At 41.6% G+C, this 14244-nt stretch overlaps 1 protein-coding gene across 2 annotated transcripts in view; it reads left to right on the forward strand.

Moving 5' to 3' along the window:
* Positions 1-12869, forward strand: part of LOC119654630 (proton-associated sugar transporter A-like) — a 71753-nt gene extending 58884 nt beyond the window's left edge. For both annotated transcript variants that reach the window (XM_038060101.1, XM_038060102.1), the window contains exons 2-9: positions 2426-2570; positions 2626-3137; positions 3370-3471; positions 3533-3732; positions 11636-11947; positions 12071-12201; positions 12259-12433; positions 12492-12869. In XM_038060101.1, coding sequence (XP_037916029.1) covers positions 2449-2570; positions 2626-3137; positions 3370-3471; positions 3533-3732; positions 11636-11947; positions 12071-12201; positions 12259-12433; positions 12492-12716 — 1779 coding nt within the window. In that variant the 5' untranslated portion in view covers positions 2426-2448 and the 3' untranslated portion in view covers positions 12717-12869. The remainder of the gene's footprint in view (positions 1-2425; positions 2571-2625; positions 3138-3369; positions 3472-3532; positions 3733-11635; positions 11948-12070; positions 12202-12258; positions 12434-12491) is intronic.
* Positions 12870-14244: the final 1375 nt, after the last annotated feature.

Raw genomic sequence — 14244 nt, forward strand, 5'->3', positions numbered from 1 at the left:
AATTTTTGTGTTCAAAATTTCGTTCTACGTTATACTCCAAAGATCGGATCCTTGGGTTGCATAAGACGTTATTTGTTTTCTGTGTATAGGATCTTTCAGTTAAACTGTGCAGTCAAACCGAGTTCCGCTAGCAATTTGCGAAGTATTGTTCGATGAGTATTATTATATCTACTTTTTTCTCTGCAACTAGCTTATCTTTCTGCGCACACGTTGCACTGGTACCTTGCATATTCATTTGAAGAATTCTCATTTTCTTCGATTGGGGATCTTGTTTACGAGTCTTCTTAGAACCCCGAGCCAGTGGACCGCCACATTTGCGGAAATAGTGTTTTGTTGTTTTTCCGCAGTGATTACCCTTTTTCCTTCTTCGTTAGCGCATGGTAGCATAGCATATGAGAACCTCCAGTTGGTGACACCAGGAAATGCTGTATTCTGCTGCTGTATGCAAAATTTCGTATACCTAGGAGGCCGATCAGACCTGAGTCTACAAGAGACTCATCTGAAGTGACTCTTCCCACAAAGCCTCACTGAAAATTATTTGGTACCATGGAAACCGGCGTGACCCTCTGAGAACATATGTCCCGGGAGAATTCCTGGCGGATATGTTCTCGGCCCGGTTATTTGTGGTCACCCCTTCATGGTGCGGCAGAGGCGTTAGATAGGACTCGCATCTTCCGGTATGAATGTTGAACCTACCGTTAGTATTAACCGGTGCTACTGTGCCAGTCATGACGGGGCTCTAATTGTGGTCTCCAAATCAATCATTGTTCGAAAAGGACCGTGGGATTATGCCTACACGACAGCTACTCATGTTAAACTTGGTGGACCTATATGTTTGAGCAGTTTATTCCTAGATAATATCGAGTCATTTCTTTGTTTCCATTCATTCAATCATCCAGCTATCACTCCTTCGCTGCATATTATCACGAACACCCGCGACGTAAAAAGCAGATGGCGTTGGAAGAGTTATTTGGAGACCTGAATCCAGCTTTTACAATGCCTTCTAAAGCGATTTGATAGAAGATATGAAGTTATCTTGAAACACAGACAAAACTGGGGCAGCGCAGAAGAATAGCTGGGAGATTATACTGAGGTGTTCTATGGTAATGACTGATGGCCCAAAGATAGAACAGGGTTCTGGAGCAGGAGTCTACCTTTCGAAAAAATATGAAAAGTGGGTTCTCCTTGGGATAATATACAGAGGTCTTTTAAATTGAAGTGTATGCAATGCAAAGGGCAGTTACCTATGTGATCGACGAGTGTGTAAAGGTCAGGCGGGACGCAATTTGCAGTTCAGGAATATAGAAACTAACTGAATTTCATTTCAAGATTGGATGCGATGAAACTACTCTGGACACTGTCGTGAAGAGGGAAATGAAATCTAGGATGCCTTAGAAAAAGAAGGTTCAATCCCCCACATGCCCGGACCGGAACAAGTATTTCGAGTGTTAGTAACATTGGCTAACGCTGCTATCAAAAACTGGGAACAAACTTCCATGGTGGCAGATGGCGGGGCCTTATTGCAATGTTTGTTTGTCAAAGCAGGCATTCTGACCGGCCATGATTTACTAGCTAAGGATACCTTCAGATTAGGGATTCTTCAAGTGAGATAGTGGCATTTCCCTACATTCTAGGCTGCTTTGCTGGGAAAATTGTTGAAAAGTTTCATTGTAAAATGTCTTTGATTCTTCCAATAAAATTAGCAAAATATTACTGTTCATAGCTCTAGGCCGATTTGACGAGAAGTTACAAGAGACGCCAATTTAACTTGATTTGCACCAGAAACATTGTTATATTGCCTATTCTTATCCTAACACGATTTTTTCAATTCTTATCTCGTTGTTACCATGAAAACCTATTTTTTATTTAAAAATTGAGTGAACCGATTGCAATTTCTTTTTTGGTCCACGGGTCTTTCTTTCATGTCTAAGCACCCAAGTTTTTTTTTTAACAAAAAGGACGACTAATGGTTCCATTCAGGGCAGTGGCAACTCATCCGATGCCTCATCTCTGTCTTGGGATCAGCGTGACCAAAATTGTGATATTTGCGCCCTTGAACCTATAAATTCGTAAAAACAACATGGGCAAACTATCTGTGTCACGCCCATGCTTGGCTAAAGCTAGCTTTTATTTAAGGATTGAGGGAACCCTTAACTTGGGGGAAAGAATTAACTCGAACAAATAGAGGGCTTAAAGGGTTTAAAAAAACTATAGGGATCAAGGAGGAATTTATTACGAGTACCCTAAAAGGAGAGGAACCAGGAGAATCTGGTCAGTGCTGGGTAGTTCCGCGTAGCGCGACATTTTCCGTAGGGGAGAATAAGGAATACAAGTTACTTATACAATTTTATTTTTAATTCCGAATCCTATACTCAGTTCTATGTTAAAATAATTATAAACTAATGTTCACCTCTTTGGATTGCAGAAAATCATTTATAGTCTCTCACAATGGTCAGCGGAAGTGGCGAGACTTTGAGCTTCAATCCAAATGATCCTATAGTGCGTCATATGCTAAAGGTACGAGCCCAGCATGCCGAACAGCAGCAGAAGGATTATTCGCACGTATTCAGGTAATTGATTACAATAGTCATTCAACGGTAACCATAATAACTCCTTGTATTCCAGGCCTAAATCAATATTAGACCTCATACGATTATCCTGTATTATTCTGGGCGTGGAGTTGACTTATGCTGCTGAAACATCATTCGTTTCACCAGTTCTTCTGCAAATGGGTGTTGAGCATCAACACATGACAATGGTATGGTCCTTGGCACCTGTCCTTGGATTTTTCTTGGCGCCCTTGCTAGGATCCATAAGTGACCGCTGTCGATGGACGTTGGGAAGGCGACGTCCGATGATCATTGCATTGTGTGTGGGAATATTTATTGGTCTATTATTTATTCCCTATGGGAAAGATATTGGAATCTTTCTTGGCGACAGTGAAGATATGTTGATTATAGCGAATTCTTCAAACGTTAACGAAACGACAACCATCCCATCCCCTGAAGTTACTGGCACTGCGAATAGTCACATGTTTGCTATCGTTTTGGTTGTTATTGGGACCATATTGATTGATTTTGATGTAAATACCGCACAAACACCATGTAGGGCGTATATCTTAGATGTATCAATCCCAGGTGAGTTATTACAAATATTCCTACCTCACTTCAAAATGGATTTAGTAATATATTTTCATGTCTAATTAATAACGAAGCCGGATTTATACATTGATTGAATTGTAAAAATTTTCTTATTCATTCAATGTTTAAATTTTAAAAATAAAATCATTAATCGGAAAAGATATATCTATATATCTGGAAGAGATAATTCGTTTAATTATTTACAGAAAATGTTTCTTTCTTCCTTTAGCTGATCATGCAAAAGTTCTAAGTAGTTTCACTGTAATGGCTGGTCTTGGTGGCACTCTCGGATATGCGTTGGGGGGTATCAATTGGGAAACCACGTCCATCGGTAATAGACAATTCCTTATTTGGGAATATTGTAATTAATTAATTTTTTAATTTATTTTTAGGTTCATTTTTTGGAGGCAACATGCAAACAGTATTTGCAATTGTTACTGTTTGGTTCTTGATTTTTTCGTTTATAACGTTAACAAGTTTCCGCGAGGTTCCACTACCATTAATGGAGAAGGACGAATTGTTGAGACCACTTACTGCGGCAGCTATAAAGAAGGAATTGCAGAAGAAAAGTAATGGAATCGCAGCAATAGAGGTGAGATTTAATGGATGAATTGTTTGTTTGATGTTATACGAGTGTTTTCACGAAGGATCCTGATAGAAGTTTACACAAATACATACACACTATCAATCACGTTCTGGATAAACTTTTGGTTTCCGCAATCAAATTTCTGCCTAAGCATATCAAACTTAAGCATGTATCGTTTTCTGAATCACTATCTCAAAGTGTCTGATCTGAGTAGGTATACGTTGTCTGAATCTGCCCAATGTATGCCAAGCTTCATGTTGGTTTTCTCTAAACTCCAAATAAATCGAAAATTTTACGGAAAACAGCGGGCCGGGGTAAAATTTATAAGGCCCCGTTATTTTTATTCTGGGTCCCGCGGAAATTTCAAACCTGATGAACCCTCCCCCCTTATGTTCATTGTTCATTCAACATTTAGAATATTGATCAGGTTTTATTGGATTTCCTGGCCCACCAGCCCAGATTGATCTTTGGCCTTCAGAGTACAATCTCACTCCGCTAACAACATCCTTCAATTGCCTTCCCTGTGGTTATTCTTGTGGTCGTGTGCCTCTAGCTCCACCTTTCACCGTGCATTTCATCATCTATACGGTCTACATACCCTGGCCATTGCAGTCTGCGAAGTTTGTCTAAAACGGATGCAGCTGCATCGTCCAACGTGGATTTCCTACAACTTTGCATTGCATCTGATTTATCAGTCTGATCCCTTCTGTATTGGACTAGGAAAGTACCTGACAAAGCGAGAGAGATTGTTTGGTCGCCACTGTTCGTACAGAATTCAAGTCGCTCTCTCCCATAATTTGGCGCTGACATAAGTCAAGTCCACTATTAACGATTAGGATCCTTCCTAGCATTAATGAATAACCACATCTAATTCCACGTGTGCTTTGAACAGGGTTGATCCCTTTACATTCGTTCTTCACCAGTTTTCTCAAGGCCTTTATCTCTTTCCTTTGATGTTCATTCTCCGTCGTATTCGCTTGGTCATTTGCATCTTGTGAACAATTTAGGAAGCTCTTTTCGTTTCTTGGATCTTTTTGAGAAAGGACATCTCTTGCCTTTTGCGAGTCTGTTGTTCTATCATCATCGTCACCAACGGTGCAACAACCGCTGCTTTAGCGAGGAACTCCAGATATGCCGATTCTGTGCTAAGGTCTACCAATTCAATATCCTTAATAGCCGTTTGACGTCTTGACCAACGCCATTACTCCATTTCAAGAAGAGTCTACCGCGTCCTCTTTTCCTACCATAGATATTTCCTCTATAGGTTTCCCAGACTGAACCATCCTCACCTATACGCATTAAGAGATCCGTCCATGGCAATCCACTTTATCCACGGCTAGAATTTTATTTACGACCAGACAGTCGTGATGTCGCTCAAAAATTTCGTTGCTATATAGGCTAAGGAATTTTCTATCCTCTTCTTCTTTAGTCTTTGCCCCGTTTACAAGCGGGGTCGGCTCGTCTTGATTAGTGTCGCCACTTTGATCAGTCATACGTCTGATCTGGAAGGAGTCGGAAGCTCTCAACTTAAAATCCAGCGTACTAGGCTAACGTTGTTTTGGACAGCCTTTGGACGTTTCCCATCGACTTCAATGATCAAACCAATCAAGTCAGTTTTCATCAGCGCGAATTATAGGTCCATATCAACGAAGACGCCCCTCCTGTAATTTCTCTACGATGGTGCAACCTCATGTCGATCGTGGATGTCGTCATTTCAGATGTGATCATCGTGTGCTACGCCACTAATCTAGCTCAACATTTTCGTCTCCATTACTGCGAATCGTCATCTATTACCCAACACTCAGCACCGTAGAGGGTGACAGAACCAACAACACTATGGAAAATTTTGGAGTTGAGACGACCTTCAAAGGACGCCATTTCATCGAAGTTGCATTCATTAGTAAAGCAATTTCATAACGCAGTGCACCAATGGCTGATATCATTGATCCAAAATATTGAAATCGCGCAGTTCTGGGCAGGGCTACTGCCACTGACAGTAATGGTGCCTGTTTTATTGGGCTCGGTCGTCAAAAATTCTGTTTTACTGGAATTCAGTCTCAGACCGTGTATGAGGTGATCATTCCACTTTTAGAAATGTTGCTGGTGATCAGCTTTGCTATGATCCGCTAGAAAACATTATCTGCATAGAGCATGGTGTAGTGTGCTGGACGTTGGATGTCTACTGTGACAATGTTAATAACAAGAACAAAGGTGAGTAGTGAGAGGGCGTTTCCTTGAAGAACACGAAACGGTTTTGACATATCTACCACAATTTGTAAAAGTTCAGTCAAATACGGTCAGATACCTTCTCTAGATCCAGCATTGTAATGTAAAGAGGGTCATGCATTACAAACCCTGCTTGATTTACTATTATTTGAATGATGCCACGAATACGGTTGTCAAGAATGCTTTAGAAATTTTTTATGGTATGGGGTAGCAATCGGATCCGGCAGTATTGGAACATTCTGCTAGACTACCCTCCTTTTCGTTTTGAGAATGATGGGGGTACCCTCCTTTTTCCAAATTTGAAACGGTCGTGCTTTCTTGCTAGTTAGATGGTATTCTACCCGCCTCAATAACTTGATTGAAGAACTCACTGAACCACAATATTGGTTCCCAGCTCTTCGTTTTCCAGGGCTCAAATGTGATGTCATCAGGTCCTGTTGCTTTCTTCGATTTCATTCGTATTATGACTTCCTCGACTCCTTTGGAAGCGAAGAATGAACAAATTTCTTCCGTTGAAGTCTGGTCGAAATATTCCCATCGTCTATTTGTTCCGGCTCATCGGTCGTTAAGCAGAGTACCACTCTTGCCATTACCTTAACAGAAGTGTTACATGTCCTTCTTGCGTTTGCGTTGGCTTTTGACAAGTCGATACAGATTTCTCTCCCCACTCCGAATGTCGGACTTATCGTAAACAACTTTGTAATGAATCGCTCGGGTCATAGCGATGGATTTCTTTGCTTTTCGATTAGCATTCTTGTAAATTTCCCAATTGGCCAGCGTTGGATCGTCGAGAAATTTGTAGTAGAGGAGCTTCTTTTCGCGGATCCTCATTTGGACGTCGTCATTCTAAAGCCAAGTATCTATCTTAACTGGTTTGGTGACCCCGGAGTTGCATATACCGCTTGGTGGATTATGTCTTTAACGTGGTTACTCGATTCTCCAACATTGGCAATGGTTGGTAATCATATAAATGAGATCACCTTTGCTAGTTTCTCATTAAATCGCCACCATTGAATGCGCGGCGGACCAGCACGTTCCTCGCATTGTTTTATCGGTGGCTTGATTCGCAAGGCAGCAATCAACGGCCGATGCTGAGGTGCGATGGGATGGGGAAGATGAGACAATCGTTCGATGAACCGTGCATTCACAATTACAAGAGCATGGGTGTCCGCAAAATCGATTATACGTTCGCCTCTTTTATTGCGTGTTTCAAACCCTTTTCTCGAATGGCATCTGTTGCCGCCTGCCTTTTCACCCATATGATTTTAATGGTCATCATAGTCGCCTACAATAATGATATAGTCATCAAAAGGCACGTTACAGGACTTTGCATCGAGAAGTTGCCAGAAGGCATCTTTCTCGGCATTAGGTCGACCTGTTTGTGATACATATGCGGTCAAGAAGTGAAATATACGATCAGCTAATGTAAGGGTGAGCTGCATCAGCCGGTCGGTTAGACTTCTTTAATGACATCATGGACACTGTCAGAGATGGCAATGTGAACACTATATTGAGTGTGTGGGCTACCAAAATAGAGAAGTTTGTAGCCATTTTTACCGCGTTTGTATTCTACGTCGCAGCTTCGGGCGTCGTGTCTCTGGTAGAGCGAAAATATCACTGCGCCTCTTGCGAAGGGCTCTTGTCTTTTCAGTAAGGATACCAATATTTATCGTATAGGAACGTATTTGCTTGATTCACGAGGAAGGATTTTGTATAGTATTGTATTTATCTCTTCCCCTGATCTCAATATTTTATTTTATTTTTGCTCAACAAATTCATTAAATCTAGAGCCTCTCTTCAGCTTCTCTTGGACTGTTTTTTAGTTCTAACCTGGCGGCACCTTTGTCTTTTAGCTCGTTTTCCCATTTAAATTTTTCAAGTGCAATACATCAAGCTAACAATCTTTATCATAGTATTGAAATCATATCTCTTAGGATTTCCTCCCGTTTTCTTATCGTTATCAGACGGATCTTGAATAGTAGAGGTGTTGCCTGTGTAAGTAGAGATTTGTGTGCATAGATATTGCTCCTATAGACTTCCCGTGCTGGATCATCCTCATTCATACGGATTAGGTGATCCGCCCATCGTAATCTATTGAGCTGGATTTTATCCACAACCTGGCGGTCATGGGTAGCGGTAGGGGGCCAACAATTCTTCGGAGGATTCTTGTCTCCAATGCGGCCAAGAGTCGCGGTCTCTGAGCAATACATAAGGACTGGCAAGGTCATTGTACAGTAAGAGCTTTGACCTTATGGTGAGACGTTTCGAGCGAAACAGGTTTTGTAAGCTGAAACAGGCTCTGTTGACTGTCAACAACCGTGCGCAGATTTCGTCGTCATAGCTATTATTGGTTGTGATTTCCGGCCCTAGATACGAGAAACTATCAGCGGTTTTACAGTTGTAGTCTCCTATCTTCATTCTTCCCGTTTGACCAGTGGGGTTTGATGTTGTTGGTTGGTTGGTTTTTGCGTTGACGTTACTATCATATATTTTGTCTTGCCTTCATTGATGTGCAGCACAAGATCTAGCCCCGTCTGCTCGATCCGGATGAAGGCAATTTGTTCACTTCGGGTTGTTTTTCTCATAATGTCGATATCATCAGCATAGGCCAGTAGTTGGGTGGACTCAAACAGGATAGTACCCGTCGCATTAACCTCAGCATAACGGATCAGGCGATTATAAGTTGATGAAAAGATAGTGTAACTGATGTCCATAGTCCAACAGTTTTTCCATCGCTTGCCATAGAGAGAAAGTCTGATCTGTTGCTGATTTGCCTGGAATGAAGCCTCTTTGGTATGGGCCAATGATGTTCTGAGCGCATGGGGCTATCCGACTTAGCAAGATAGCGGAGAATATCTTATAATTGGTACTCAGCAACGTGGTACCTCTATAATTGCTGCACTGTGTGATATCCCTCTTTTTATGTATGGGATGGATAATACCTCGCTGCCAGTCATCAGGAATTCATTCACTATTCCACACCTAGAGCATAAGTTGATGAACCGCGTTGTGTAATTGGTTGCCTCCATATTTAACCAATTCGGCTGTAATTCCATCGGCTCCTGGCGACTTATGATTTTTAAGCCAATGAATTGCACACACTGTTTCTCCTAAACTTGGTGGTGGCAGTATATGTCCGTCGTCTTGTTGGCGGGACCTTCAACTCACCGATGTTGTGGCTGTTCAGTAGTTCATCAATGTACTCAACCCATCGCTCTAATATACCCATTCTGTCGGAAATCAGATTTCCCTCTTTGTCTCGGCAGGAAGAGCATTGAGGTGTGTAAGGCTTCATCATGCTGACTTGTTGGTAAAAATTGCGCGCCTAGTGCGGTTCCTGCATGTACTTTTCGAGTTCACAGCCCTGTTGGTTCTCCCAGGCTTGCTTTTTCCGTGTGTGAAGTCGCTTCTCCGCTCGACGGAGTTCATGATAAGTCTCCGCGCGTGCCCGCGTTCTTTGAGAATGCATCATTACTCGGTATGCAGCATTCTTCCGTTGCATTGCTAGCTTACATTCATCGTCAAACCAGTCGTTCCGACTCTTTTTGCGGCTGGGGTTAAGTATGTTTGTGGCCATATTTATGATAACGTTCTTCAGGTGATTGTGAAGATCATTTGTTGATGCTTCATCTCCAGGATCTCTGTTGACTGCGGTTATTGCGGCATCCATTTCCCCCTTATAGTTGTTATGGAGGGCTTTGTTGTGGATGGCTTCAGTGTTAACTTTCACCTGATTGTCAGAGGGGATTCTGAGTGGTGTTGTTATTCGAACTCGGAGCACCAAGCCAACGATATAGTGATCCAAGTCTATATTGGCCCCCCTATATATTCTGACATTCATCAAGGCTGAGAGGTGACGTCGTTCGATCAACACGTGGTCAATTTGGTTGAAAGTTGTCCCGTCTGGAGAGGCCCACGTTTGTTTGTGGTTCACTTTCAGCGGAAACTCGGTACTTCCATAGCCGTTCGCTTATGTTTTCAAAGCCGATAATAGCATGTTTAATTTTTTGGCTGACTAAGAAACCTGCTCCGAGCGCATGGTTTACTGGATGAGCGACTCTTCTCCGGGAAACCGGTCCCTGTCCAACGCATCTCTTGCATCGCTATTACCATACATCAGCCCTATATTGGGACAGGGCTAGCTGCTTGGCACCTCCATCTCTGTACAGGAAACGCACGTTCCATGAGAGAATGCGCAAAATTTTTTTCTGTTGTCGTTGCCGGGTTCGTCGTTGTACAGTCAATCCAGTCCGAGGCCCTTTTGTGGCTTCGTAACAAGTTGTTTTCCGTGTAGGGTTGTCAGCCCTACCCAACCCCCAACCTGGAGGACCAGTTGGTACAATTTGTCCCGTTTTTAGGCGCGGGAGACTCGCCTTCATCCTTCTCCGTCTGCAGCTTTTCGTAACAAAGACCTCCCAGGAGTCACCAGTTGTTCGTATTTCTCCTGTTTTGTCAATTAACTCTGGTTACAAGTTTCGAGGAACTTTAGAAAATTCAAATATTGGTAAAACTAATCAAGCCCAATAAATCTGTTAGTGTGCCTACTCATTGCGAAGATATTGAAGAGAGCCATCTATAAGAGATCCTACTTATTATGAAGAATTGAAATTTGTTTAAACGACCTTATAGGTACTGTTTGTAATATGTAGGACCCGGAATTTTCTCGGGGTTCGGGATAGAAACGTTATAGAAAACCGAATAATAAGGGGGCCCGCATAATTTTCAGCTCAGACTCCTATAATTTTCTCTCTGGGCGCCGTTTTTCTGCGTAAATTTTACTTCATCTATCTCCGCACACCACAAAAGTATGGAAGATTCTGGAACAGGTCAATTGAATGACAGAAACCTTTATAGGACTGGAAAAAGCGCTATTACAGGATTAAGCTCTATCATCTAGAACATTCCTATCAATGGCAACAAATGCCAGAACGGCACTATATTGCCTAAAATTTTTGCCGGAGACAAAGCCGTGCCTGGTACTGCTTGTAAATTGGTGTATACGTCGTCCGTATGAGCTGAGCACAGGATGCACGAAAGTTGAATCCGGTTTTAATCCAAGTGTGGTGTATCCATTTAGTGATTGAAACGTGGAGAATACATAGCATGGAACCGCAAAAGCCGCAAAATAGTAAAGCATGCCAAGAGATGGATCATGCAGATAGCAGAACTGGGCATAGAATGACGATTCGGTAAACTGGCTTTAGAAAATTGCACTTTAGGCGTGAAAGCCTAAGTGGGAACCCGCTCTATGATGTTATATGTATACGGAGCTTACTTGCATCAGAAGTCAACCCGAGATTGACAAAATTCGACTTCTGGTGCTCTGGTCACTCGGAAACTTTCTAATAATTACGATTTCGAAAAGTTCCATTTGGTCTGAACAATGTCACAGGATAGCTTTCTTGTGGGTTTCAGGATTCACTTCCTCCTGTATTTTAAGCGAGCGAGTCGAGTCTTTTGAACACAGTATATAACATACAAGACCCACAAGAGTCTGTGTAGGGATTATGCCTTCTGAACGTTACACTGAAACTCGCCTTTTGAAAGGCCGCCTGCATTATTTTATTTATGTAGGCTTGCAATCCTCCTAGTATCTTCCTCATACTTTCTAGAAGATAATGTAATTTCAACCGGATACTTTCTTTCCTATAATTTCATGAAATTTCTTCCACATTATATTTAGACCATGGTATTAGATCAAGAACCTAACAAGGATGCCCTGGAGAGTCAAGTTGCATTAGCTTCAGAAGATTTTACTATTGCCGGCTCTATTCCAAACCTTACGGAAAAGCCAGTTGAGAACGGGATCATCGAGGAAGACGAAGATGAAGAGAAAGTTATAAGCTTAAGGGAGTATATGACCAGTGTGGTGAAAATGCCAAAGGCAATGTGGATTCTTTGCCTCACTAATGTTCTCTGCTGGATGGCTGATTTCTGTTATTGCTTGTATTTCACTGACTTCGTGGGAGAAACCGTATTTCATGGTTCGCCAACTGTAAGTATTGATTTTCTATTTGTATCTTAACAATCGTACTTTATATTGTCCATTCGTTGATTCCAAGATATGCTTCAAATGGTTAAACAATTTTAATGAATATTTAATTTTCTTACATCCCAGGCTCCTCCAAATTCAGAGCAAGCTATTCTTTATGAAGAAGGTGTTCGTTTCGGCTGCTGGGGGCTAGCAATCTATGCGCTCTCATGTTCAGTTTACTCCTCGTTTATTGAGAAACTTATCAAGTGGCTCAAGTAAGAGTTGTCTATATTTGATGTGTTTTAGTCTTTTTATGAAACTTCTATCTCCAGTACACGAGTCGTTTACACAGGCGGCATTCTAGTGTTCTCCATTGGAATGGCCGTGTTAGCTCTGTGGCCAACGAAGATTAGTGTATTAGTATTCAGCGCAGCAGCTGGATCCATCTACGCGACCATGTTCACGATGCCATATATTCTGGTGGCTCAGTATCACTCCCATGGATGTGTAAGTCTTACTTTCAAGTCACTATGTCCATTTTTTTGCTAACAAATTTATTGTTCAGTTTAAGGTCAAAGACGGTCAGAATGTCGAGATGAAGAAACCACGCGGACTGGGTACTGATATTGCTATAATAAGCAGCATGGCGTTTGTGGCTCAACTCATAATATCCTTGGGAATCGGATCCGTGATATCCTTGCTGCAATCAACAGCTGCTGTTTTATACACAGCAACTACCCTCGGTATAGCCGCTGCGTTATGCTCGTTAAAATGTTTGTATTTAGCGTAACGAGTCACAATCTGAAACAAAGCCTTATTTTTAGTCACTAGGAAAATTCAGATTTGATATTCATGTACTTATGTGGAAAAGTATTAATTTAGTTGAATAGTTTATTTTTGTAGTAAATATATTTATAAAGAAAATACTTTACTTCTGCGTCTTCATTACCTTTCCAAATTAGCCTTTAGTTATGGATTGAATTAGAGATTCAAGATTCAAGCAAAGCACCGAAACAGCCATCGAATAATTGAGTTCAGAGTGTGCATATATGCTTTTAAGCCATAGCATGTTTTCGCAATCTCAGTTTTCAGCAACCTTATCCCTCTTGATAAAATTAATGTCGGAAATCACTTTATTTTCTTGAGCACATGCAAGCCAAAAAAAAAAAAATTGTAGAGGTCTAGCATCATCTTTATCTTTACTGAGTAATCTACCGTTAACATACTTGACTTCTTACTATACCGAACCCTCTCCGTACCCAACGCCAATGCCGCCAAGAAGCCAAGTGGGGTTTATTTTTGTCAAACTATAATGATAATAGTGTCAACGGAAGTTGAACCACGTCCCTTTAAGGGTACTATCATCGTGAGGCTACTCTTGGTGAGATTTAAGCATTACTGCGAGTGCTTGGGTTTGCATTCCTCTATGATAACCCTGCATTCCTGGTAAATTAGCATAGTATAGTTTTCTTAATCATTCCTCCTTATTCTTTAGCATCATATCCGTGAACCCGTTTCCGGTTCCACAGAACGATTCTGGTTACTACTCCTTTCCTGGTCATCTCATCCGCTGTCTCATTGCCTTCTGAACCAATAATTATTAAGGCGTTCCCATACCAGTTTGAAGTTTACTTGATTAAACCTAAGTGCCTTAATGATCGGCTGACTGTTGGTCAGAATAGCAATGTTGTGCTCCCTAGAGTTTCTTTGCAGGTGGAAGGAGATATATCCATCCAGAGTCTATATTTCCGTATAATAGGGGATTTATCCATTCGCCCACAGTACTTTCTCCTTGAATCAATAATCCCTGCGCCTACGTCGTACCAGGTAATCAGTTGCTGCTTTAGACCGCAGGTTTCGTACTCCTAGTTTGCCCTGTCGCCCATCGTTTTTCAAATTTATTGTTGAAATGAAAGTTTATTGCCTGGTTATCTTTTGGTATCCGTTATTTCGTCATACTGCCTTGAAAGAATGACAATCATTTTTCGATTTGGACAGTTCTCCGCCTTGCAATCCCAGAAAGACTTCCAGGGCTGCCGTTGGATATGTCCTCATTGCCTCGCGATACATACACAACACAGAGTTTAAAGTTGATGTAACTATTTGGCTACTACACTGAGTTCGGTGCTATTTGCCCAGATTACCGTCCCATAGATAATCATGGGCCTTACTATTGTAGGGAGTATTCAGAGTAGTATTTTCTTCATGCAAGCCTATTTTTTTCCGGTTTCGGATTGGCCTATGGCCTGCAGGCTGGTACTTAAGAATACACTTAATGTCTTCATTCATCATCATCAACAGTGCAACAACCGGTATCC

This window comes from Hermetia illucens, chromosome 4 (assembly GCF_905115235.1).
Source record: "Hermetia illucens chromosome 4, iHerIll2.2.curated.20191125, whole genome shotgun sequence".
Classification (NCBI taxonomy): Eukaryota; Metazoa; Arthropoda; class Insecta; order Diptera; family Stratiomyidae; genus Hermetia; species Hermetia illucens.